This window comes from Aedes albopictus, chromosome 1 (assembly GCF_035046485.1).
Source record: "Aedes albopictus strain Foshan chromosome 1, AalbF5, whole genome shotgun sequence".
In the NCBI taxonomy this organism is placed as follows: Eukaryota; Metazoa; Arthropoda; class Insecta; order Diptera; family Culicidae; genus Aedes; species Aedes albopictus.
In genome coordinates this window covers 217,776,848-217,804,427 of record NC_085136.1, presented here as the reverse complement: position 1 = coordinate 217,804,427, position 27,580 = coordinate 217,776,848, and the positions used below count along the sequence as shown (strand labels likewise).

Here is a 27,580-nt window from a genome sequence, read left to right as displayed (position 1 = left end):
AAATGAGGTACTGGATGCATTCAAGGAATACGCGAGCATGGCGGAGGGCCACTTCGATCGAAAAATTCGTCGCCTGCGGTGTGACAACGGAGGTGAATACGTTGGAAAAGATTTCCGGGATTACTGCAGAGACCGTGGTACGATGGTGGAGTACACCATTCCACACACGCCGCAGCAAAACGGTGTGAGTGAGTGGTTGAATCGAACAATCCTGGACAAAGCGAGGGCGATGGTTGAAGATTCTGGTTTACCGAAGAAGCTTTGGAGCGAGGCAGTACAAGCGGCGGTGTTCATCATCAATCGAAGTCCGACGGTGGCGTTGAACAAGAAAACGCCATACGAAATGTGGTACGGACACAAACCGGACGTGTCCAAACTCCGCATCTGGGGAAGCAAGGCCTACAGCTATATTCCGAAGGAGAAACGATTCAAGATGGACGCGCGTAGCCAGGCGTGTTACTTCGTAGGCTACAGTGTAAATGGATACCGATTGTGGGACAGTCGCAAGCAGAAGGTGTACCTTGCTCGGGATGTTGTCGTCAGTGAGTCAAAGAAACCCATCAAGATGCAAGTATGAGGCATTTCAAAACGATGTCACCAAAGAATCGGTCGAAAATTCACCAAACATTACATTTAGTACAGTGTGATGTACTTTTGATTTCTGGATTTTTTGCTAGTTTTAAACCGGACTTGTAATGTTTACATGAAATAAGTCTCTCATGATAAAATTCAGAACAGCATTGTGTTAACTGAATACTACAAAACTCAGGATGAAGTTCATACATTGATGTTATCGTTAATCAGAATCATGGATGTAACTGTTTAAAGGAACAATTTAGCTAGTTTTTCAAATTCCATAACTCGGCACCAACATTTCAAAAGGGCGTAACTGCTTTTGCAACCAATGCCTTCTCACAGAGCTGTGGGTCGTATTTCATCCATCTCACGCAATTCACATCCATTAATCGAAAGAGGAGGATTTTATCTTTCTATTTGTGCTAGTGGATTGCTCGAGAGGGATGGGATACGCTCCACAGCTTTGTGAGAAGGCATTGGTTGTAAATGCAGCTACGCCCTTTTGAAATGTTGGTGCCGAACTGTAGGAATATGTATGACTAAAATACATCGTTTTATGATTATCGTGAAAAAAAAATCCCTGACCATCAACAAAATTCCCTGACTTTCCCTGATTTTCCAGGTCCAAAAATAAATTCCCTGACTTTCCAGGTTTTTCCAGGCAGTCGACACCCTGTGTTCCCGAAGGGAAACCAAAATTTCTAGAGCGGCTCAGATTTTGTAGCAACGCTTAAAACTGTAATTTATTAATCATTTAATTTACATTCTTATTCTATACAAATACAAATACTCACAAGAAGTGGTTTCCGATTTTGTTTTGGGATGACAATGGGTGCAGTTACCCTAGCTTGATCGAGTGCGAATCTAAAGTACAGTATTAACACGATCAATTGCAATTAATACTCAAACCGTTTCTGCTAGTATTGTCATGCAATTACTTACAGTGGATGCGCCGGAATGTGGACAGCTTTTCTATTTCCCTTACCGGTGTTTCCCAGGTACCTGGACTCGGATCAGACTGGCCACGGCTACGAAATGATTTCGAAAGTAATTACATAAATATTCCACAATCGCTACTAATTATTTTCTTTTCTGAGTTCTCACCGTATTGTCAATAATCACACTGATTTTTAGAATTATTCTCGCCTTTGAACTCACTAAACTTTCCGAGATACTTTCACTAAATTAACGCGCCTTTGAACAACTCAACTTATTTGGCTGATCGGTTTAATGCAATGGCGAAATATTCCTATCCTCATAATCATCATCATTGTATGTTTTTATTTACCTTCTCGCTTTACTACACTTCTACTACACTACTACTATCGCACGCGAGCTGTCATGCTGCGGTGGTTATGTTGCGGCTAGACCGGTACATGTTTTAGACCGGTCCAGAAAACTACAAAAACTTATATCCCTGCGGCGTTGTAACACCCCAGCCCGTAACATCCGGCATTCCCGGATTTACCTTACCTCCAATGCCGCTAAATTTACCACGCCTCGTCGCTGTACCTTACCGTCGGCGGTCCTAACGTCTACCTGTCGGACTCGGCCATCCGAGCCCTGGATGACTGCCTCGATGACGCCGCGTCTCCAGCACTTCCGGTTTTTGCCGTCGACTACGAAGACCAAGTCGCCCTCTTGGAGCGGCTGTCGATCGTCGAACCATTTCGACCGTCGGTTGATCGTAGGAAGGTACTCCCTGCTCCACCGTTCCCACATGCGGTCCGCAAGAAATTGGGAACGCTTGTACAAGTTCCGCAGAGCCTCTGCGGGTGTAGCTGATTCCTCCACCTTCACGTCCGCACCAGACACCGTTCCTCGTAGGAAGTGGTTCGGCGTCAGTGCTTCCGTTTCAGTCGAGTCCTGCGGCAGATAGGTTAGTGGTCGCGTGTTGATCATGTCGGCTGCTTCCGCTACTGTCGTGGCCAGGATCTCGTCCGTCAACTTGCGCCCATCGTCGAGCGCGCGCATGGCTTCTTTCACTGATCGGACCATCCGCTCCCAGACGCCGCCCATGTGCGGAGTTCCAGGCGGAATGAAGTGCCAAGCGGTAGTTGAGCTGCCGACGGTCTCTGCGCACTCTTGGTTGATCTTCTCCATCTCATTGTTTGCTCCCCGAAAGCACGTGGCATTATCGGAGAAAATGTGGCTCGGTTTGCCGAATTTGCTGCAGAAACGAGCGATGGCCATCCGACACGACTCCGTCGTGAGACTATGGACGACCTCAAGGTGCACCGCCCGCACGGCCATGCAGGTGAAGACTGCCACCCATCGCTTCTCCTTTCGCCGACCGACCGCAACTTCTACCGGACCTAGGTAGTCAAGGCCCACGGAGCTGAATGGCCGAAGGTGGGACGTTACTCGTTCCACTGGAAGTGGAGCCATCCTCGGAGAAAGCGGCCGGCACTTGTTCACCTTGCACCAGACGCACTTGCTCACAACCTGCTGTATCGCCGGTCGCATTTTCGGTATCTGGAACCGCTGCCGCATCTCGTTGAACACGGTCTCCGAATTGGCATGTCCGAACTGCTCGTGATAGTACTGGATCAGCCTTTGCGTTACTTCATGGGACCGGGACAGGATTATCGGATGCCTTTTGTCGAAAGAGCTCTCATCCGCGTTCGCGAGCCGCCCGTCCATCCGCAGCACACCTTCATCGTCCAGCACCGGCGAACTCTTGAAGATCGGACTGCATTTCTTGACTACCGATATTGGGCCGCCCGGCTGGCACTCCAGATTGTTTGTGAGCGCACTCATTTCGTCCGGGAAACTGTCCCACTGTGCTTGACGCCATAGGATTGTCTCCGCCCGTCGAAGCTCTTCTTGGCCCAGAGGGGCTTTCACCGATGGATAGTTGGCCGCAACGTGTTGGTTTAGCTGCCGCTGTTTTGCCGTAGCCCACATGGTCACTATCGGCTCTCCTCTACATTTTCGCCGGCAGTTGTCGATGAAGCGCACCACACTCGCTGTCACCCTCAGCAACTTCGTCCAACGGGAAATCGGGTTGACGTCGATCGCTCCGTGGAACAACACGATACCTCTGGCTTCCTCGTCCGTCTCCTCAATGGACGCTTCTTGGGTCGGCCACTGCTCTTGCGGCCGGTACAGGAACGCTGGTCCGTTGAACCATTCTCCGTCGCTCTGCAACGGCGGACCTTGTCCCCACTTCGTCAGCACGTCGGCGATATTTAGTTTGGTCGGAATCCATCGCCAGTCCGCTACCCTCGTCAACTCTTGTATCTCGCCGATCCGGAAGGCGACGAATTGCTTGTACCGATGTTGATCGGCATTGATCCAACTGCATACGGTGCGCGAGTCTGTCCAGAAAACGGTGCGGTTGATTTGATAGGAGTGCGTGTCCAGAACGGCTTGGTTCATCCTGGCCCCCATCACCGCGCCCATCAACTCCAGACGGGGAATCGACTGCCGTTTGACCGGCGCCACTTTAGCCCTGGACATCATTAGGCTGCAGTGGACGTTCCCGTCGATGACTGCTCGCAGATATGCTACGCAGCCGTATCCGTGTTCGCTGGCATCGGTGAAGATGTGGAGTTCCAACGAATTGACTTCGATGGATCTAGCGTCGCCAAGATAGCAACGTGGAATCCGGATAGCTTCGACCTCCGGTAACAAACTCGTCCACCGCTTCCACAGCTCCCAGGAATTGGGATCGATTTCCTCGTCCCAGTCGCACTTGGACCGCCACAGATGCTGGATGATGATCTTGCCGTGGATGGTGAACGGCGACAGCAATCCGAGCGGATCGAAGAATCCCATCACACAACTGGCGACTAGTCTTTTCGTCGGCCGCTTCCCCTCGTACAGGTACGGCATCAACCCCTCGCGGTGCGTCGTAGAAAACGCAAACTGGTCCGTGTTCGGATCCCAGATCACTCCCAAGACTCTCTCATTGGCCGTCTGCTTGTCTCGGCTGAAATGCACCGGCGTCGCCGGCTTCTCCTCTCCTAGACTGCGCAGGACTATTGGCGAGTTGGAAACCCAGTTGCGAATTTCGAATCCGCCCTGTTTGTGGACGAACCGGACTTCCTGCGCCAGCTTCACTGCTTCTTCTTCGGTGTCGACGCTGTCGAAGTAGTCATCGACGTAATGCCGACGTATTATGGCAACCGACGCTTCAGGATACTGAGCGGCGAACTCTTCGGCGTTCCGGTTCTTAACGTATTGAGCCGAGCAGGGGGAGCTCGTCGACCCAAATGTCGCCACATCCATGACGTAGATTTGTGGCGGTTCTTCCGGATCTTTTCGGAAGACGAAACGTTGTTTCTGCTTGTCCTCGGAGCGAATCTGCAGCTGGTGGAACATCTCTTTCAAGTCTCCACCGAAGGCAATCCGCCATTCGCGAAAACCACAGAGCACTTTGATGAGTGGGACGAGCATGTCCGGTCCTGACAGCAGCTGTGAGTTTAGGGATACTCCTTTCACGGCCGCCGCCGCGTCCCAGACTAGACGAATCTTCTCGGGCTTCTTGGGATTTTGAACGACGTTGATCGGCAGGTACCACGTTTGGTCGGTAGGAGTACCGGCCAGTTCTTCGGTGGTAGCGAGATGTGCGTACCCCTTCTGCTGGTACTCGTCGATCTGCTTGCAGACGTTCTCCTTCAGCTTCGGATTCTTGTCGAGTCGCTTCTCCAACTGCTTCATTCTGCGCACCGCCATCGGGTAGCTGTCCGGGAACCGTGGATCGTCCGTTTTCCACAGCAGTCCGGTTTCGAAACGATCACCGACGCGTTTGGTGGTTCGCTCCAGTATTTCCCGGGCGCGTTTCTCCTCTGCTGTTTCCTGCGGGATTGCCACTACTGACTCTTCCAGCGCGTAGTGACTTTTTAGCAGCTCGTGCAGGTCCTCGTTGGTAATCTGCTGGTGGTAGCCGAGATAATTACCGGCCGCCGACGAGGTTGTTTGCCGCGGCCCATACACCGTCCATCCCAACTTAGTTCGAACCGCAATCGGTTCCATGGGCGTACCCACTTTCGCTTCTATCGGCGCGAACGAGTGGATGTTGTTCGCTCCAATCAGCAACTGCGGCTGTCCGTCGTACGACTCGATGGGCAGCCCTCGCATATGTTCGTGCTGTGCGGCAAGCTCCTGCGAATCCAACTTTTGGTGCGGCAGCATCAACTTTCCCACAGTGTGCACCGTGTGCAATCGCATCCTGCCGGTGGCTGCGCCTGTTCCCTACGCCCACATGCTCATCCTTCGGGAATCCTCCACTCTTGACATGTTTCCCGTCCACCGGATGGTCAATCGCTCTTGTACTCCGACCGCGCCCAGACGGTCGGCGAGCTTTTTCTCCACCAGTGTGACGGATGCACCTTCGTCCAGGAACGCCAGCACTGACACCGTTTTTCCACCGTAGTGCAGCTGCACCGGAACGATCCGGAACAATACCGTGCAGTTTGTCCGGATGTGTGCACTCAGCCCGACCGTGTTTCCGACCGGATGCATCAGCGGATTGTGGAAGTCTCGACAGTCACCGATGTTGCAGCGGATTTTGAATTTGCACTGTCCTCCATGTTCATTCAGACACACGTGGCACAGCTTCTCCCGGTTCACCAGCCTCAGCCGATCCGCATACCGCAGTTTCTTAAACTCGCCGCAGTGTCGCAGCCGATGATCCGTCCTCCTACATTGTTTGCAGGGCTTCAAAACCTTTTCCTCGCCGGCGTTGGCGGCCGATCCGCTGGCTTCGCTGTGGCTGTATAGTCCACCTTTTTCCTTCGGCATCTTTTTTCTGGATGGTGGAATTCCTTTGGACGGCGGAGAGGGCACGAACTCGACATCCACGTTGGCTTCGCAGGCGTCTGCGACGATGTCCATTAAGAAATCCGTCAGCGTTCGCAAGGTTGTTTCCCCGTGGCCCCTCCGGTAATGGACCCATTCCCGCTTCTCGCGATCTGGTAGCTTGGCGACCAGGCTTTTGATCAACAGCGGGTTAACAAGGTGCTGCTTCAGATCCGCGGCCTCCAGATGGCCACAGAGTTGCTCCACCGTATTTCCGAATGGAACAAAGCTCCTCAAATTGTCCGCCCTCGGGGGTTCCAGCCGGTTCACTTTGTCCAACAGGCTTTGGAGCAGTTGTTCCGGGCGGCCGAAGTGTCGGCGCAGCTTCTCGATGACCTGCGGGATGGATTCGGGAAGCAGTAACTGCCCAGACACCAGTTCCAGAGCGTCACCTTCCAGCGCTTCTTGAAGTCGCATCAGATTCTCGTGGTTCATGTAACCACAGGCCTCATTGGACGCTTTGTAGGCCGCGAAAAACAATGGCCACTGCGCTGGTTTGCCGGAGAATTTTGGAAGTTTATATGTTAACCCCTTCCTCGCGGCCAGCTGAGCCTTCGTCGGTCCGGTCTGCTGCTGCCCCAGCCCGTCTTGGCTGACACTTCCCACTTTCTTGTACGTCTTCAGTTTCGCCTTGCGCTCCATCGACGAGTCCGAACTCTGGCTCTGCAGATCCGAATCTCCGGAATCGTCGTCCTCCTCATCCTCTTCGGAGCTTTCGTAGCTTTGCGCTAGCTTCCTCACGTTCGCCTTGCTCAGCTTCAACACATTTTGGTCGACTTTGCCGGAATGGCCCGCTTTTGAAGCACCCGCGACTACTTTCGTCTCCGGTTTGGATTTTTGAGCCGACAGTTCCGCCAACTCCTTATCCATGGCTGCCATCTGCAGCTCGAACGAGTCCTGGTCCGCCTTCATCTGCCGAATCTGTTCCTTCTTCTTCTGGAGCATTTCCGCTTGCCAAGCTCTTTGCTCCTCTTGTTCCTCAGCGCGCATCTGCAGCTCCAATTCCATTTTTCGCTGCTCGAACGCACGCTGCATCTCCCTTTCCTTTTTCTGCAGCAGCAGTTCCGCCTCCATCTCCTCGTATTGGCGCTTCTGCTTCTCCTCTAGCGCTCGCACCTTCGCTTCCACGCTAGACGAAGCTAGGCGAGAGCTGACGCTGGATTTGTCAGACTCGTTGCCGTTTTTCCGGGTGCGAGCCTGCTTCTTGGCGTCCTTCTGCTTCTGGTGGTACTCCTGGGCCTTCTCCTGGCAGGCCTTGCTTTGGCAGTACCACTTCTTCGGCAGTTTGCCCTCCTCGATGCCCACGCAACGGATGTGGAACCATTCCGCGCATCCGTCACATCCGACCATAACTTCGTCGCGCGTAGACGGGCCACAGATGGCGCACGGAGTCGCCGTCAGGTCCATGATGGTTTGGTCGTGGGTGGATTCTGCATCGGAAGCCATCTTGCTGCAGGTTTTCACTCCTCACTTGACACTTTTCACTACGCGGGAATCACTTCGCGGGTGTCACTTCTTTTTTAAGAATGTTCCCGAAGGGAAACCAAAATTTCTAGAGCGGCTCAGATTTTGTAGCAACGCTTAAAACTGTAATTTATTAATCATTTAATTTACATTCTTATTCTATACAAATACAAATACTCACAAGAAGTGGTTTCCGATTTTGTTTTGGGATGACAATGGGTGCAGTTACCCTAGCTTGATCGAGTGCGAATCTAAAGTACAGTATTAACACGATCAATTGCAATTAATACTCAAACCGTTTCTGCTAGTATTGTCATGCAATTACTTACAGTGGATGCGCCGGAATGTGGACAGCTTTTCTATTTCCCTTACCGGTGTTTCCCAGGTACCTGGACTCGGATCAGACTGGCCACGGCTACGAAATGATTTCGAAAGTAATTACATAAATATTCCACAATCGCTACTAATTATTTTCTTTTCTGAGTTCTCACCGTATTGTCAATAATCACACTGATTTTTAGAATTATTCTCGCCTTTGAACTCACTAAACTTTCCGAGATACTTTCACTAAATTAACGCGCCTTTGAACAACTCAACTTATTTGGCTGATCGGTTTAATGCAATGGCGAAATATTCCTATCCTCATAATCATCATCATTGTATGTTTTTATTTACCTTCTCGCTTTACTACACTTCTACTACACTACTACTATCGCACGCGAGCTGTCATGCTGCGGTGGTTATGTTGCGGCTAGACCGGTACATGTTTTAGACCGGTCCAGAAAACTACAAAAACTTATATCCCTGCGGCGTTGTAACACCCTGCAAAACTGATGCAGGCTCATCAAATCACATCTTCTCATATTCCTGAGGTGTAAATATACAGTAGAATGGGGGTTCCATGAGAAAATTGAAATTTAATCGCATCAACCTCGAGCAAAGTTTTTCAATCCCCTTTTGCGTCTAAAATTGCTGCGCAAAATTTTGATCCGACTAATTGCTTTTCGCGCTTTGTGATATGGTTCTAATTTGAATTGGATTCAGTACGAGAAATTTCACTTGCTTCCATTTTTAGGTCAAATTTTTTGAATCTAGTAACCAATGATAATAAAATATAGCCTAAAGTGTACAGGAAAAAGTTTATCGAAGACTGTTAAGTGATTTTCGGTTGTGAAATAAATTATATTTAAGCTTTATATTATCGTCTTGGTATTGATGGTATTCCAGTAATAGTAAAGGTGGTCACGCAGTCAACTAAGAGGTCTGATATTTTTCAGCTCTGCCTATACATTGAACATAACACCGGAAATATGTGCCATCAGTAACTCGATGATGGCTTGGATTCTTGCTTTTATAAATAAGTTATTCACAGGATTCAGGATACTTACGTCGACGGAAAGATCATGAGTACATATTCGACGAGAAAGGCACTATCACCACTAGGTGGATTAATCCGGGTTTTTTAGTCGTTCTCGTCCCCATCCGCTTACCGAAGGTCTAAAAATAGATTTCCGAGCTGCCGCAGTTGCTGCCGTCACCAACACAATAACATTCCGGGGTTGTTAGTGGCAAAAGTGCAGTCGTTTGAATCAATCCATTATTTCATGTTGAAAATACCATCTCTGTTTGTTTTATTATCGTCGCGGTTAAAACCCGAAGTTTCCCTTCACCCGACAATCGAACATGCCCGAGAATCCTTCCAAAAGTGCTCCTTGGGATCCTCCCAAGATTTCTCCTGAGAATCCTTCCAGTTCTCCAGAGAATCATTCCACAAGTGCTCCCGAGAATCCCGAGTTATCCAAAGTACCATTCCAGGAGTTCTCCCGAGAATCCTTCTAGAAGTAATTCTGAAAATCCTTCCAGGAATTCTCCCGACCATCCTTTCAGGAGTTCTTCGGACAATCTTACCCAAATTTGTAAGATTGTGTACCCAAAATGATAAGTTCTCAGTAAATAAATGTACAGATATGTCGAACCAAGTACAATAATGAATTTAAATATAATAATTACCATCTTATTTCCTATTCTGTCCTACCATTTGATTTTTCTTCTGATAAATCCTCTCCTCAAGCTTGGCACATGCTTGTTCAATCTCGTAATTCTTAGACACCAGCATGACCCACTGCGCCTCTAATGAGCGCAATTTTTCACCACCTTGAGTCTGCTTCGATTTTCGCTTCCAGTTCACGTCCTGAATTTCCTTCTTGATGGCCTCCAGTCGTGCCTGGGCCTTGGCTTGCATCGCCGTCAGCACCTCCAGGTATGATTTCCACATTTCGCACCCATACTCCATCATCAGGTCCAGGTTCATGGCCCGGACGGCTTGGTGTTCCAGCTGGGCCATCGAGTTGTCCACACTTTCGGTCCACGCCGACACCTCGGACATTTTGCCGGCCGGTGGTGGGGGTAGTTCGTACCGTTTCATGCTCAGCGGCTCCATTGGCAACCGGTTCTGGATTCGTTCGAATTCCGTCGTCATCAGCGGGGTTTCGAAGGCGGTCGTATTCAGCGCCGGTAGGTGTTCGAGATAGTTTTTCGTGGGACGATACCTACGGCATTCCTCCTCCACCATGGCGATTGCCTGAAAATATTGAGCAATTTAAATTTTAAAATTTGATCATAATCCTATTAGATTTTCGAAACATGTTTAGCTCAGTGTACTGCGACAATAATTTTAAGCTGGCAGCACTGTCGAATTAAAACAAAAAAGCGTCGCCTCCCCAATCATGCCGACAATCGAACGACTATTTTCATTTCTGGAACTTACCGCTTCCCGCACTCCGGGATCATCGTATCCGAGATCGATGTACGGAAGAGCATCCACCAGTACTTCTCCTGCCATTCCGAACTGGTTCCGCTTTCGAAATCACTTGAAAATGAACGATTTCTGGTGTTCCACTTTCCCGAGCTTCCGAACACCGACGATGTAAACAAAACTTCTGATCTGACAGTCGACGCTTCGTTCGCGAGACAGCCCATGCAGCATCGGCTGCTGCAGAAGCAACAGTTCCACTGAACTGAAATTTCCGGCTTTTTGACAGCTCGCCGACCGACGAAAGGGCTCTTCGGACCGTTTCCGCTTTCGCTATTTCTTTTTCAGTCCTCCGTGGCATGGCGGACGTGCTTTAACAATTTGAAGTCGTACTGTATTTTTGAATTTTCGAGTGAATTCGCAATCGAAAATGGTTAGTATCCGGTGGAAATGGTTCGGAAAATAGTTTGTGATGCAGTGGTGATGAAAGACGGGAAAATGCTGGCGTAATTTTCGTGGAAATTGCGAAGTTTGCACGTGTTTGACAGATGGATTGGATTGTGGTGCGAGTGAAAAGGATCCTGTGTGTTGATGGGTGGTGTGCATTTGAATTGGCGAGGCGCAGGATGCAGATTCCGAGGATTAACGGAAGCGTCTGGTGGGATTTGCAGAGCCTGTGGAGTTCCGATCGTCGAAAGTGTGTGCAGAACTGTGTGAATGGGAAACTCCGGATTGTTTACCGTGGTTTTTAGTGTGGATAATGGATGTGTTGTGATTTGTTTATCATCACGTTCGGGTGAGAGCCAGCGATCAGAGCACTAACCTCAATGCCTTTTTCGTTTTTCAGAGTTTGACGGCATCCCGCCCGCTGGTCAGCATTTATTCTGACAAAAATGAAGCCCTGAAGGATAAGAATCTTGCGTTGCCGTACGTGTTCAAGGCGCCGATTCGTCCGGATGTCGTGAGTGAAGTTTCGCAGCTGATGCGCCGCAACAAGCGCCAGCCGTACGCCGTGAGCGAAGCCGCCGGTCACCAGACCTCGGCCGAATCGTGGGGTACCGGCCGTGCTGTTGCCCGCATTCCGCGTGTCCGCGGCGGTGGTACTCACCGTTCCGGCCAGGGTGCTTTCGGTAACATGTGCCGTGGTGGACGTATGTTTGCCCCGACCAAGACCTGGCGCCGTTGGCACCGCAAGATCAACGTCAACCTGAAGCGTTACGCTCTGGTTTCGGCCATCGCTGCTTCCGGTGTTCCGGCTCTGGTCCAGTCCAGAGGTAAGTTTTAAAACATCGCATTTTGAACACGGGTTTCGTGGTCTATCAACGGGAATCAGTTCATTCAGTGCCAGAAAATACTGACTCAGATTTTTTAATAATGTTATTCAGGGCTGGTAGCGGGTGAACTTAATCCAAAAATTAAGAATCTGAATCAATCTTCTGCATATTAGACTAACATGATGCAAGTAATAGAACTAGGACGTAAGATTGCGTCGCAGGCTAGCATTAGGCGGCCAAAAAGTGCGATTGTGAACTTGCCACATAAATATTAGGTATGCGTTGCCCGAAAAGCAAAGAGGATCGGCAAAGAAAAATATTGATCATGTTATTTCCACCCAAAGCCCAGTTTCGTGTTTAAAAGAAATAATAAAGGGAAAATTCTTGAAGCAACTTCAATGTAGCAGCAGATCTTCAAACTTCACCTTAAATTTTGCTACCCAACCGCTACCAACTCTGCAACTATCACTATCAACACTTAATCCAAAGACAAAGTATCAAAATTGTTCTAACCGTTGTCTCCCTCCTTCTTCCAGGACACGTCATCGACGGCATCTCCGAGCTGCCGCTGGTCGTCTCCGACGAGGTCCAGAAGTTCCAGAAGACCAAGCAGGCCGTCGCTTTCCTGCGCCGTTCCAAGGTCTGGGCCGATGTCCAGAAGGTGTACAAGTCGCAGCGTATGCGTGCCGGTCGCGGTAAGATGCGCAACCGTCGCCGCGTCCAGCGCCGTGGTCCCCTGGTCATCTACGCCAAGGACGAGGGTCTGCGCAAGGCCTTCCGCAACATTCCCGGTGTCGATACGATGAGCGTCAACCGTATGAACCTGCTGAAGATGGCACCGGGTGGCCACGTTGGCCGTCTGTGCGTCTGGACCGAGTCGGCGTTCGCCCAGCTGAACGATATCTACGGCACCTGGAAGAACAAGTCCACCGTCAAGAAGGACTACAACCTGCCGAACCCGCTGATGGCCAACACCGATCTGGCCCGTCTGCTCAAGAGCGACGAAATCCGCAAGGTCCTGAACCCGGCCAAGAAGACCGTGCACCGTCACAAGCGTCGTCTGAACCCGCTGACCAACACCCAGCAGCTCATCAAGCTGAACCCGTACGCCCAGGTGACCAAGCGTCGTGCCCAGCTGGCCTCGAAGAAACGCAAGTACGAGCGCATCATCGCCTCGTTCAAGGCCCGCGGTATCGAGCTGCCCAAGACGAACACCGCCTTCAAATTCTTGGATCAGCACAAGAAGCGCGTGGAGAAGTCCACCAAAACCAAGGAAGCCCGCATGACCAAGGTCAAGGCGCTGAAGGACGAGAAGCTGAAGAAGCGCGTGGCGAAGCACAAGGTGCAGGAGAATGCCAGACGAGCCCGCAAGGGATTGGCACCACTGAAGGGCAAGAAGTAAAAGAACAGGCTCGTTAGTTAAGAAGTGTGAGGTAGAGAGGGGAAAGGAGATGTGGATGTTTCTTTTCAATACCTTTGTTTATCGCTAATACTGTGTAAGGAAAATAAAAGCTGAGGAGTGCATACCTGTGGTACACGAGAATAATAAGTCTTATTTTTACGAATTGTACAAATTTAATTCTGCATTTGTTTCATTTCCGTTGTCGGGTGCGCGTTTGGTGTTTTGTCCTTGTCGTATTGTTGTTCTTTCTGGTGTTTCGTGAATCCTGGTTCTGGGGTTCCACTTCGCTTTGGTACCTTTTCAAAGGAAGCAATCGGGAAGCAAGTACTAGAATTAAAGTAATGAGCCGAATTTTTGTAGAGAAGGTCAATTGGCTTCTTTAGCGGTGTTGAGATAATTACATATTCTGAATCTGCATGCGAAACTGAGCCGAAATCTAAATTTTCATGCATTTTGGTGCCCGGGAACCTATTTAAAAATCAATTTGAAGTTTGTATGGGAGCGATTTGTCGGATCACCCCTCGTCGCATTTTGTACTGGGTGGAGCTGTCAAACAGTTACCCAGCTGTCAAAAGGTGATTTCAAAAAATCTCTTTGAAATTGATTTTAGGTACCAAAATAAAGTTCTAAAAATCTGAAAAAAATCATAGTGGCACAGAAAAAGGTGCTCTTTCGTATAAAATCAAAAAATCGATACATTTTTCTTAATTTAAAACCCCAATTCTCCGTTTCTGCATTGAAATGCAGGGCTGTTACATCTGGCGCGGATTTTGCGTTTCGCGCGTAATCCTACATTAAAGAGATCTGCGGAAGCGGCCATTGTGAGCCAATCGTGCAGAGAGAACTGTCGAAGTGTGAGCCAAATGAACATGCTTATCGTTCGTAGGAAGGCGTCGTTTGAACGGTATTGCAATCGGAACTAAATAAATTAAAATTATTTATTTTTAATATCGATAAATTTGCGGCATAGGGTCTTGTACCATTTGGGCAGGTGTACCTACCTATTTTGTTGCTGCACTTGTCGAAAAAACTTCCATTGCTGCTTCTTGCTTCACTTCTGCCGATATGATTAGCGTAACACTTTTGCAATGAATTTCAGATTTCTTCGATTGCTCCGCTATTTCAACAAAATTTTGAAAAATAATTCTACCATAAATAGAAAATTCAGGCCAAACATTTCAATAGGTCCTATCTGCATTTGAGAGGCTCTCTTTGTTCACTTTCTCTTTCAATTATTACAATGTAATGATAGACTTTTCAACTATTTTCGCAGTACAAATCAAAAGACGATTGTTTTGACCATCGTTCTATGCAAGGAGATAATCATAATTCAAATAAACAGTAGAGATATTAACGAAAGAGAGGGAAACCAAAGAGAGCCTCTCTTCTGCAGATTGGACCTTTAGAAATGTTTGGCCTGAAATGTAAACAAAACAACTTGAACCACAACGAAGTCACGCACAAAGTTTGAACATCTAGCTTTGTAGCAAGTGTTGGCAGCTGTTGTAAACAAAACAAACAGCGTTGCCGAATCGACGTATGTAACTTCCGCTCATCTCTATGTAGAGGATTTCTACACACATCAAGCCCCATGCGAACGTTCAAAAATTACGTCCAAGATATGGGGGAGGGTGGGGTCTAGAAAAGTGTGACAGTAGTACGTGTATTAGGTATAGGAAAATAGCGGACAGAGGGGGAAGGGGGGAATAAAGCGACTTTTTATTATTTCTTGAGCTATAGGGTACTGCAAGCACCTGATCTAACCTCACTTTGTCTGACAGTTCAGCGAGCTTGTTTACAAGGTGTTTGAAATTTTAACGAGCGGCGAAAATTGAATTTACGTTTTCCGTCCCGAATCCATTATGATACGGAAATATCGATCATTTTCATCTCTACTAGTACACAACCAATCGTCTAATTGAATTGTTTAGTGAATAAAATATTGCTATTTTCTATAGCCTAAGGGAAGATTCAAAAATTACGTCCATCGTTTTTCGGGATTTCTAGACCCCCCCTCCCCCCTCTGTCACGCAATTTCCCTATACCCAATACACGTACTGTCACACTTTTCTAGACCCCCCCCCCTCACCCAAATGTTGGACGTAATTTTTGAACGTTCCCTAATTGAAACAGCTCATTTTTCTGAGTATAACGTGATTTTATTGGATTCCAATACCTTTGTTTTGATGGTTTAATTGACAAAACAGTTTTAATTTTCGTGGATAGAATGACAGTTCAATCGATAAAGTGACAGTTCGACCCGAACAAAAAAATTTCCTCATGCAAACCTTAAATGCATTTTAAAAATAGTTCCCGGGCTCCAAAAATTATGAAATTTTGGATTTCGACTAATTTTTGGGTGGAGAATCCGATTATAAAATAATCCGGATACCCCAGGGGGCCAGCAAAAGCCAAAATCACCGTAGCTCACAACAAAAACACGTTCAAAATTGTTTGTGCTGAAAATTGATGCATTACACAATTTCTTACTGATTTATTTGCTATCTTCGCATTGTCGTGTAATTTCGAACGATTGCACGCCAAAATTTTGGTAACCTTTTACTAGTTTTACACGTTTTACTTAAGTAATAACTTATGGTAATGACTAATTCGCAAAAGTCGTACACATCCCAGATCTGTCAGAGTGCCCAAAAGTGTCAATTTCCCAAACATGTCAAATTCATGTGGACTACGGCACATCTATTCGTGGTTGACGTCCGCGCTGCCCCGCTGGGATACCCCTATGTAGGGTTTCTTCTATCAAATAATAACTATCAATAAACTTCATTCAAATTCTTTTTTTTTATTCCTATTTCCTATTTTTCACTTTTTTTAATCACACGCACATACGTCCATCAATCAACACGTCCGTCTCAAGACTGTCATTCTTTTCATCCCCCGCCGTTGATTCGGTTCGGCCTGCTCTCGCTCTTGCGTCTTCGTTTCTTCTGTCATCGTCATTTCGCTCTCGCACATGCCGTCATCAACCAGGCGAACGGCCTGCGTCTCTCACCTTCGAAGATGCGTAGCTTTGATGATCCTAAAATACACTGGAATAAACTGAGAGATTATTTTAGAATGATTTGTAGAATTATTTGATTATATATAAAACCTTTTTTTTGTATACCAATCATCATCACTACACCCTAAAGAACCCAATTACCGTTTTACTGAAATTGTATCGAAAAACAGTTTTGCCGGATCTTCGCCAGAGACTAAGTCCATGTAAACAAGCTCGCTGAACACGCAGTGCACGGCTTTGTGACGTCATCTTGCAGTATCCTATTGGTGATTTGATGCTGCATGAAGAAGAAGAAGAAGAAGAAGAACGATGTTGTTTTGAAAAAATCCTATCCCTACAACACAAGGGAAGATTTTAAAATGCCTATATAAAATCTAAAACAAAGTCTAATAGGAGGCAATCAGTGAAGTACTAGATTGAAAGTAGTGAGCTGGATTTTTGTATGGTGAGATGATCAGTTCTCCATTTCTGTAATGAAATGGTACAAACAGCGTGGGTTATATGATTTCTTGACTAATTTGATGCTATTTGAGCAAAAGTTTGGGTAACTGTGTTGTTGTATTATTTATTTCTTGCAACTTCAACAACACAGTTATCCAAAGTTTTGCTCAAACAGCATCAAATTAGGCAAGAAACCATATAACCCACGCTGTTTGCACCATTTCATCGCAGAAATGGAGAACTGATCATCTCACCATACAAAAATCCAGCTCACTACTTTCAATCATTGATTGCGTCCTATTGCAGAAATCTCATCTCACCACGCCGTTGTAGGTAGTCAAAGACGCGATTGCTCGAAGGTTAATCATCTCACCATACAAAAATCCACACGCTGAAATCGGGCTAGTCAGAAATACATTTACTGTTTAAGGGTAGTACGCAGATCGCAAGAAATTTCTTGGCCTATACAAGGGCCTTTCTCGATGCGTGGAAAATTCAGGCAAGGAATCGCTCAAGAAATAATAAAGCGTCGTTTTATTCCAGATCAAAGTACGGAGCTCAAACGAAACATCAAATCAAATAGGGTCCTAAAATTAAAGACGAATTCTCGCTTATATTGAATAATACGATCAAGCATGGTATCGAAGACGGCTAATAACAAGACAGCCAGCTCCCACCCTGTTGCAGACGACATGGTTGAAACGCCCTCAACGATTCACAGGAACAATAAAACATGATTGTGTGCGTGTACATGCAAATACGTACACGGAAATGGTAGCATCGCATGCACACTCATTCATGATGTTGTTCCCTGAAGTCGTTTGTGGCGCTAGTGTGCTTGTAGCTCCCAAGGTATATGGAGCAAGAGGGTAGATGTCTGTCTTGTTATTAGCCGTCTTCGATGGTATTCTAATCGGAATTGTACTTTACTCGAACTTGAAAAACAAAGGAATAATGAGAAAATTCGAAATAAGAAAAATGGTAAATAGTTCTACTTTGACATTTGAGGTCAACCTTGTGTGACTGAGCTCAACATTTTTCGCACTGGGGTTTCAAAAATGTTCCTACCTGACATACACGGTGAAAAAAAATCACTCAAAGTATGTGTTATAAGCTAGGGACGAGACAAAATGCTAAAAAAATAAAAATTATTTATATATTTTCCACTACGGTTAATAAAAACGTCAAAAAATGAGTAAATATGTACTCTTGAACCATATATATTGTGGTTTAAAACAAGAATCCCGATAGGACTTTAGGAGCCTATTGGGCTTGATGTGTTAAATATTTGACCATTCCGGTCACGGAAAAATAATGCACTGAACGAAAATTACGTTGATAACCGTCGTTAACCGCGTTTAACTCCTGCTCAGTTAGCAGTGGTTGGTTAGCGACAGTTAAGAACGGATAAATGCGGATTTTCCGGTTAGAAAAAGATAAAGTTTTGGACTAGATGTACCATCACAAGTAATTCAGAATCCATCACCCGCCGAACTGTATCAGCGTAACTTGGAAATAGAAACACCTGCCCTTAGGGCCGATTTCTTCACCCGGGCTTAAATTTTAAACCAGGCTTAGCAACATTTTAAGCCGGGCTTAACTTTTTTTCAATTTCTTCACCTTGGCTTAACCACTAAACCCGGTTTAATAAAGCTACGGTTTACGTTAAGTGTGGCTTATTTTAAGCGGTGCTCTGAGGTGGCTTAGCAGCGCTAAGCCAGGCTTAAGCCGCAAATTGCAGAGTTTGGGCGTTTGTCTGTGCCCAAACTCTGCAATTTACCGATACGTAACACTCTGATAGTTCCCATCGTACATTGATTTAACGGTCTTATTCAAAATTGAATAGGTGGCCAACTGGCCACCCTTGGCGCTCGCATCGTTTTTGTTCGAGTTTGACGTTTGCTCACTACCGCCACCTAGTTGATGGTCGGCCAAACTTAGTCCTTTTAGCATTGGGCGAATATGTTTCCGAGACTATGATTTGAATCGTAAATTGTTCGAAGTGTTACGTCTGTTTGTCTGTGGTTTGGGTTTCTTCACCTGCCTCATAAATAAATTTTTGAAACGGCAGAAAATATTTTTTAAGAAGCATGTACACTTAGGCTGTGAACCATTTCGCTTGTTCGTTTAACTTTTAGTTAAAATTTGACTTTTCGATAGTTATTTTGAAAATAACCCTACTCGCGAGCAGGGTTAGTCTTGACAATTCGATAGTTATTTTTTGTTCGCAATGATTTGGCTGCGTACTGTATTTTGTTCCAAATAACTACTCCTCTGTCAAATTTCAAATGGGCCACCGTCGTGGTTATTTTTTAACTTTTCGATGGCAAATAACTATCCAAATGTCAAATTTTAACTAAAAGTTAAACGAACAAGCGAAATGGTTCACACCCTTAGGAACGATAAAATTGTAAAACGTTTGGTTACGGACGGAGACGATGATAAAGAAAATGATAACCTATAGCCGGCGGGTCGTCAATATAAAATCAAGGTTGCGACCATTCATTTGCAAAGATTTATTGCGCATTGCGCGGTTATAAGTGCGACGATGAAGTGCGGAATCTCAAATTAAAGTGCGATTTTGCGTCAGATCGTTCCGGTGTCTTCACCGCACTTATTCATTAGCTCGTGATGAATAAGTGCGGTGAAGACACCGGAACGATTTGATGCAATATCGCACTTTTATTTGAGATTCCGCACTTTGTCGCAGTCCAGTTAGCAATGCAATAAACTATACATTCATTTGCTATTATCTCAGTTCAGAAGCATGCTATCGAAAAACAATGTATGGATGAATTTAACCTTGTAGTTTTATCTGAAAGTTTGCCGAATAACATTGGGGTCGCAAACGTATACCAAAGTCGTGATCGAGCTGTGAAGGCAACTGTCCACGCGGTGAATGTAAATTTCATTCCCGCTGTGGAAAGTTGCCTTCGCAGCTCGCTCACGACTTTGGAATGCTTGTGCGACCCCAATGTTATTCGGCAAACTTTCAGATAAAACTACAAGGTTGAATTCATCCATACATTGTTTTTCGATAGCATGCTTCTGAACTGAGATAATAGCAAATGAATGTAAATCTTTGCAAATGAATGGTTGCAACCTTGTATAAAATATTCATATCGGGTTTGGGACAATCAAGTTTTTGCATTAGATTGAAAGCCTTCAAAAAGGCACTGTGTCAAAGTTTTTATAAGACACGGACACGTTCAGTGCTTCCAGTGAGCTCTTTGCTCTTTGAAGGAAGCACGACACTAGACAACGGACTAGCATGCAACGCCCAGTGGCACAGCCGAAAACTTTTCCTGACAGCTGCGGCGGGAATCGAACCCACGCTCCTCAGCACGATGCGACTAAGTGCTTGGTGACACTAGCCGCACGGCTACGAAGCCACAAAGTTTGGTTGGAAAAGTAGGCCAATTCGCTGCCTTTTCACCGATTGAAAAGTAAGCACTTACGAAACGTAATTACAAAAATGTTATTTCAACGTCTCAGATTTCAACCTATCTAGATTCAATGTCATCGAATATCTTCGAAAAAGGCAATAGGACACGATCGGTGAAGCACTAGATTTGTAATGAGCTGAATTTTTGTATGGCGAGAAGGTGAATTCTCCGTTTCTGCAAGGAAATCGTGCAAAAAGCGTGAGTATTATGGTTCTTCGCTTAATTTGACGCTGTTTGAGCAAAACTTTAGAAAACTGTGTTATTGTTTTGATTATTTCTTGTCCCTTAATCAGTACAATTTTCCAAAGTTTTACTCAAACAGCGTCAAATTAGTCAAGGAATCATAATACCCACGCTTTTGCACGATTTCCTTGCAAAAACGGAGAATTCAACTTCTTACCATACAACAATTTAGCTCATTACTACAAATCTAGTGCTTCACCGATCGTGTCATATTGCCTTTTTCGAAGATATTCGATGACATTGAATCTAGAAAGGTCGAAATTACATTTTTGTAATTACGTTCCGAAAGTGCTTACTTTTCAATCGGTGAAAAGGCAGCGAATTGGCCTACTTTTCCAACCAAACTTTAACAAGTGTGCCGAAAAGTACTACTTTTTGGCACTCTTAAGTGTGCCGAAAAGTAGTGCTTTTCGGCACTGTTGTTTGATTGGACAATTTGCTCCTAGTTTGGCTTAATTTATCATAGTTAACAAAGTTAATATGCCGGAAATCTATGAATTTTATGTCCGCGCACGTCCTTTCGGTCTTTTCCTCTATTATTCCTTCCAAAAACTTCTCCTCTTAGAAGAAAAAGTGCCAGACTGAACTGGACGGAAGCTTGAAAATTTGTGACAGCCATCTCGGTCTGTCCTGGTCTGAAGGCCTAGTGAAACGCCTAGGCTCAGTGTACCAGTTATGGCTATAGTACCTCAAATTCGCCATAGTTGATTTTCTACCTTTAACGATGCAAATCATCAAGAAAAAATATGTGAACAATCGATCACGTTCATAAAAGATGATTGCACTCATTCAAATTTCACATTTTGCTCAAATTATGATAGAAATAAATCATTTTCCTTAAAATTTCGGCTTCCTTGCACCCTATTTCGCCATAGTGTACCAGTTATGGCAAATCCCATAAGGAATGCATGTAAATAGTGCGAAGTGGAACCGAAATTAGAAAATATGTCCATAACTGGTACAGGGTTCCTATCATTGGCACACGCCGTAATAAATAGTAAAAGTGGGTTTGGCTCAGATTTAATATTTTTCCTGTAAAGTATGAAAACAAATCTATCATTTGACATATCGCCGACATTCGTAGGTCTTCTTCTTATTTTTGTAGAAGTAGTTTTCCTTAGGTAGTGCGATAACTGGTACAGGCACCCTACTTGATCGGATAATAGGCTAAGACGGCTAATACACGTGGAAGCCCGCTTGAATGTTTTCTCAGAATGTGCAGTTAAAGTTGTAATTGATGGGTGTTTTTCGTAATTACAAAAAACTTTGTATGCAACACGTTGCAAAACTCGATTTTTTCAGCACTCGTTGTATTTATCCAACTCGTCAAGCCTGGTTGGATAAATGTACAAATCGTGTTGAAAAAATCATCATTTTTGCAACTTGTGGCTATTTCAGCACTGCAAAAAACGTTCCGTTTCATATTTTAATACAAGGCAGCGTGCATCGTATTTAAGCATTTTTATATTAAAATCCTATTTTTTGCATGGGCCGTAACGCACGACCATATTTTCGTTTCTTTAGAGCAATGTTTCCCAAACTTTTAGGAGGTATCGCCCCCTTAGAGCTTCAAAAAAATATTTTCGCCCCCCTAGGTTAGGTTTTATTTTGTCTATAGCAGAAAGCTGAAACTATGCTTTGCTTAAGCCTATAAAAGAGCTACTGTGGAAAAGCTAGTAGTCGCTTCAGTGCAAGTAAATCTTTGTCACTCTTATTTTCATTAAATTGTTTTATAAATGCGTTGATTTTTTGCATTTCTGCAAAAAATATAGTTGAAAACGTGTTTGTGCCTACTTTTCAAACCGTTCAAAGCATTAATCAATAGAAATAGAACGGACTGTGAACTCCTATGAACACTCGATATTCCCAACCAAATATTTTATCATTGTTTTGCAACAACTGAGAGTCAATGTTTGGTCCCAAGTATCAAATAAAACTGGTGGAAAATTTGGAAACAATTACAAAAATATGGTTTGTGAAAAAGTGCAACTCAGAAAAATATCGGTATGTTGCCGAGGGCTGAAAATTTCGATAATCATGAAAAATAATAATAATAAATATCGGTGTATTTTCTAATGTTGTTACTTTTCTCCAAATACAAATCCAGATCCAAACCATTGAGTTCCTTATAAATTTGAATACTTCCTGTGTTTCAAAAAAAATATCAAATAAGTAAATATGCAGCATGCATGGCTAGATTTGAACGGAATTTCACGCAGATATTTGGAATGTTTTCAAATTAACTTCCAGTAAAGTTTGGAATTCCTCCGAGAAGCTTCTCTGAAATATTTTCAAATACTGTGTGTGGCATTTTATGTAAACACTGTGTTACGAATTTCATCAGAAAAGTGTTTTGATATTCGTCTGAACCTCATGCTTTTGCTTAAAAAATCCATGAATAAATCTGCCTACGTGTTGAAACGCAATTTTGCTAATCAATTCGCGAAAAAAACTTTGTTCTTTTCATAATTTTGACAAAAACTGATCACGATTCACGAATGTTCGTTTGCTTCAGAAATATGTGTGGCAGTCATTTTTTCTAGCAATTTTGCCAAAGAGTCCACATAAATACCAATAATTCTGTAAAATAAGTCGATGTTTAAGTTTAATAGTAATAGCATTTTTTATTATTCTAGACAAATATTGAACTGTAAACTTGACGGGAATTTTTATGATTCAGTTGGTATTTTCGACTTGTAATTCAATACTATTGATGTTTTCCAATCATTGAAAAATCGCCCCCCTTGTTAGTATTTTCGCCCCCCAATTGGGTTGTTTAGTGAATAAAATATTGCTATTGTCTATAGCCTAATCGAAAGAGCTTATTTTTCTGAGCATAACGTGATTTTATTGGATTTCAATACCTTCGTTTTGATGGTTGAATTAACAAAACTGATTTAATTTTCGTGGATAGAATGACAGTTCAATCGATAAAGTGACAGTTCGACCCGAACAAAAATTTTTCCCCATACAAACTTCAAATGCATTTTAAAAATAGTTCCCGGACTCCAAAAATTATGAAATTTTGGATTTCGGCAAATTTTTGGGTGGTGAATCAGATTATGAAAAAATCGGGATACCCCTAAAGAACCCAATTTTGATTTCTCAAATTTTCGCCCCCCTGGGCCTGATTTTCGTCCCCAGGGGGGCGATTTCGCCCACTTTGGGAATCACTGCTTTAGAGCGTTGTGAACGGCACCTAAACATTTTTAAAATAAAGTATTAAAAACACCAACAAATGGAATAAAAGTAGAATAAACTGTTTCTATTAAGGAATTCTAGTTTCTAGTGTAACTTGAACTTTACTGTGGTTTTCATTGAATGTACACAGTTCATAATTTTAAACATATTCGAAAAATGGTCTGAACTCTGGAGCATCTCACGAGAAACACATTTTCAAAAACTCACTATCGAAATTCAACTTTATTCGAAGGCGATTATGGATATCAAAACATAAAATCAACATTGCAACGCCTTTTCGAACACCAAATGTTGTGGAACGATCATATGTAGTAAATAGTAAATCGTAGATCTTCGATACTAGCGTTGGGTAAAACATCAACAGTCTAGGTAGATCATTATAGTTAATTTCCTTCTGTATCCGAAAAAATTACCGAGCGATTCCGCTTTTCCTGCTAAAATTTCAGCGGATGTTTTGTTGTTGTTACTCCATACTGCATATAACGGGCATTTCAAAATATCGGCGGCTTAAAATGACGTTTCCATTGGAAAGTCACTGGAATGATATGGGGAATTTCGTTAAGCTTGGCTTAGCGTAAGCCGTCGCCTTTATTTGCTAAACCGGTGTGAAGAAATGCAAATATTTAAACCTGGCTTAAGAATTTGGCTTAACTTTAAGTGTGGTTTAAGATAAACCAGGCTTACGTCGTTAAGCCGGGTAGGTGAAGAAATCGGCCCTTAAGGGGGTAGATGTTCGTTCATACCAATGCAGCGATCACTGACTGGACTGCAAAACGGTGAAGCGAAAAAGAGAGCGTCCAACATGATTCTATAACATTCCCCAGAAAACCATTCCCCAGAATACCAATCCCCAGAATTCCATTCCCCAGAAAACCATTTCCCAGAATGCACCATTCCCCAGAAATCCATTCCTCAGAATGTACCATTCCCCAGAAAAGCTTAAACTCCGCTAAAAAGTATAATTCGATACACAAACAGTACAATGTTGATCATAATGATATATCATATATGGTGCAGGCAAGGATTTTGATTATAGCACAGACAAACAGACGTAACACTTCGAGCATTTTTCGATTAAAACCATATAGTGTTATTACGCGCAAATATCTATTTCTTATACGGTATATGCAACAAATTAAGGTAAAAAATGTATACATACATACCGTGGAGGGCCCATATTCTGCGCATCTAAGACTTTTTCAATTTCAATCAGCTGTAACAAATTCCAAATCGAACCGATTTGGCTGAATTTTTGACTGCACATAGTTATTAGCTTTGTAAATGAGGGAAAAATATAATTCTTATACAAAACACTCAATTTATATATAAAATCATGAAAATTCTAAAGTGTGTCTCTGTTCCTAATTCTGCGCACATGGGAAAAATTCTAAAAAGATAACATATTGTAATGAGAACAAGATTCATATATGAAATTCAATTGAATTCTTCATTTTCAACTTTATACGACATTACAACCATATTGGAACTTTGCATGTCCTCGACATTGATACTACCTACTTTGATTACTAAGCAAATGGAATTTTAATCATAATACACAAAAGGATTTTGTAGCATTATCGAATACTACTACGTAAAGCTTTTTTATTATTCGCATACGCACATTTTAGTAAAATTTACTTTTATTTCTAAAGGCAATATAAACTTTTTCGCCGTGACAAGGTGGCACAACAATCTTTGTTTGCAAACTGAGTCTTCTTTCTTGTCTAACTCGAGGGTTTCCACTGTTTAAGAAAATTCCATGTAAACTCACATCATATATCGCATTTGACGAATGCTTGCATGAATCCATAAAATTTCCCCCTAGGGTGATAGCAAATGTTTAAAACAAGTGGTTAGTCTGGTCGAACTGTCAGATCAAAAATTCAAAAATCGTAAATTAGCCTTCAAAGTTCATAAACTAACTTGTTGAGTCGTAATTACTGTCACCGGATTGCTAGAAACATAGAATATCCTAGTTTTAACTATGGTGGCATTTATATGATGTTTGTTTATTAATTATATGTTCAAAACTTAGTGTTGAAATGTCTGCGCAGAATTAGGAAGACCATTTAATACCGGTTCCTAATTCTGCGCACCTAAAAAGAACAAGAAGATTAAGAAAAGAAGAAGAAAACTCAATTGTTTTTTGCCGATTCTGATTCCTCGAAGACAGCAGTACAGGATGCGCATGGAAAAGCAGACATTCTCTCAATTATTTATGTCGCAAAATGCTTCAGCTCATGAAGCAACTTTTTAGCAGTTTCGCTAACGGACACAGATTTCAGGCAATTTACAGTACTTGCAACATCATTTTATTTTTTTTTACAAAATAATGATCGTTGATATGAAAAATTTTTCTTCACAAACTTTTTCATTACTATTGAAACAATATTCAAAAAATATATTTGAAGCTAATATTGAACTAGCGTCCGCGATTTTGTGGTATATTCGAGAAAGTGCGCCGAATTAGGGACTGCGCAGAATTAGGCCGGTCACGGTACTAGCGTGGTTCAAAAAATCGTTTTTGCTCCGCACCGCGTTTTCGATTCTTAGCCAGGTTGTATGCCTTCTCCCAAAATTTGAGCTCATTTGGTTGAAAATTGAGACTGCACAAGCCCTTCAAAGTTTGTATGGGAATTACTATGGGAAAACGATGTTTTTCATTCAATCGACCGTAGCATTTTCCCAAGTGCTCCAGAGGATTAATTGACCCTTGATACTCCTAGGCTTCTCTATCAGCTACAATTTTGCCGAAGACTGCATTTTTTTTTAATTTCTTTGTATTTGTGAATTTTAACTTAATGCTAATTCTTCACACCCGAAGACTGCATTCAAATCGCATGTTTCATTAATTAGTTACTCTAACCCACTCGTTTATAATCAACAAGAAGCCCCCACCTGTGTGCAACTATTGTGGGACTCATCTTACGGTCCAACACATCTTTATAGACTGTAGAGGCTACACCGGACAACGAACAAGCTGTGGTATCAACGGATCACTCGGTGAAATCTTAGCCACTCTTAGCATTCGATGCACAAAGAGAAGCTAAAGCTTTGAAATTCATTAAAGACTGTGACATTTATAATGAAATTTAATCCCTTACAATTCAATGTAAATCAATAGGTGTAAGTTAGGAGTTATTACGTTTGCCAGACACGAATGCCACATAAGTGGTAAAGTGTCTTTAATAAATATTAAAAATAATAATAATAATTAATTAGTTACCTATTCTTATCCAGAATCGAAATCTTTACTTATGATGGGTAAACTATTCGGTGGGCATCACTGCATTTTGCAGTGAAACATATAGTAGCCATGATTTCAGTGTGCTATCTTTGGCGCCATATGCAGCAATGTTGCCTGCTGGGAAGCTGAAGGATCACTGTTAAAGTTTCTCCAGTTGATTACAATTCGATAACTAATTAATGAGGCGTCCGATTTGAATGCGGTCTTCAGCAAAGTTGTAGCTGACAGCCTAGGAGTACCAAGGGTCAACTAATCCTCTAGGGCACTTGGGAAAATGTTACGGTCGATTGAATGAAAAATATCGTTTTCGTATAGTAATTCCCTTCCCATACAAACTTTGAAGGGCTTGTGCAGTCTCAATTTTCAACCAAATGAGCTCAAATTTTGGGAGAATGCATACAATCTGGCTAACTATCGAATAAGCGGTGTGGAGCAAAAATGATTTTTTGAACCACGCTAATACATACATATCCATAAAAATATTCTACAATGGTTCAAACGTTTAAATTACCATAGTATACAGTTGCATGTTGACCTTTAATTCTATCTTGAAAGTTCACAAACTGTCATCATTCCAGTTGCTATAAAATGTTTTGTTCTTGACAGATTTGTGAAAATTGTGCAGAACTTGTTTCACGATGAATAACGTTTTAGAAGTGATGTGCAAAATTTACAGAGAAAACGCATTTTCTTCTGATGTTGTTTAT

General features: G+C 43.6%; 4 protein-coding genes across 7 annotated transcripts; 1 reads left to right on the top strand and 3 right to left on the bottom strand.

Annotated features, from left to right (window-relative positions):
- Positions 1–1,151: 1,151 nt before the first annotated feature.
- LOC134285472 (uncharacterized) lies at positions 1,152–5,751 on the bottom strand. 3 transcript variants are annotated; one of them, XM_062846259.1, is made up of 3 exons: positions 1,681–5,751; positions 1,519–1,604; positions 1,152–1,440 (listed from the first exon to the last, which is right to left on the bottom strand). In XM_062846259.1, the coding sequence occupies exon 1, from the start codon at positions 5,749–5,751 to the stop codon at positions 2,041–2,043; it is 3,711 nt and encodes a 1,236-aa protein (XP_062702243.1). In that variant the 3' UTR covers positions 1,152–1,440; positions 1,519–1,604; positions 1,681–2,040. The 3 variants fall into 3 exon arrangements, with proteins under 3 accessions (XP_062702243.1, XP_062702241.1, XP_062702242.1); XM_062846257.1 differs by having other exon boundaries at positions 1,519–5,751; XM_062846258.1 differs by having other exon boundaries at positions 1,152–1,604.
- LOC134285474 (uncharacterized) lies at positions 5,731–8,826 on the bottom strand. 2 transcript variants are annotated; one of them, XM_062846261.1, is made up of 3 exons: positions 8,337–8,826; positions 8,175–8,260; positions 5,731–8,096 (listed from the first exon to the last, which is right to left on the bottom strand). In XM_062846261.1, the coding sequence occupies exon 3, from the start codon at positions 7,825–7,827 to the stop codon at positions 5,776–5,778; it is 2,052 nt and encodes a 683-aa protein (XP_062702245.1). In that variant the 5' UTR covers positions 7,828–8,096; positions 8,175–8,260; positions 8,337–8,826; the 3' UTR covers positions 5,731–5,775. The 2 variants fall into 2 exon arrangements, with proteins under 2 accessions (XP_062702245.1, XP_062702244.1); XM_062846260.1 differs by having other exon boundaries at positions 5,731–8,260.
- A 989-nt stretch (positions 8,827–9,815) lies between these two features.
- LOC115253921 (pre-mRNA-splicing factor SPF27-like) lies at positions 9,816–10,780 on the bottom strand. The gene is made up of 2 exons (XM_029851728.2): positions 10,613–10,780; positions 9,816–10,426 (listed from the first exon to the last, which is right to left on the bottom strand). Exons 1-2 carry the CDS (start codon positions 10,685–10,687, stop codon positions 9,860–9,862), a joined length of 642 nt encoding a protein of 213 aa, XP_029707588.1. The 5' UTR covers positions 10,688–10,780; the 3' UTR covers positions 9,816–9,859.
- Positions 10,781–10,871: 91 nt separating this feature from the next.
- On the top strand, positions 10,872–13,450 carry LOC109621625 (large ribosomal subunit protein uL4). The gene is made up of 3 exons (XM_020075703.3): positions 10,872–11,030; positions 11,445–11,871; positions 12,408–13,450. The coding sequence occupies exons 1-3, from the start codon at positions 11,028–11,030 to the stop codon at positions 13,271–13,273; spliced, it is 1,296 nt and encodes a 431-aa protein (XP_019931262.1). The 5' UTR covers positions 10,872–11,027; the 3' UTR covers positions 13,274–13,450.
- The last annotated feature ends 14,130 nt before the right edge of the window (positions 13,451–27,580 follow it).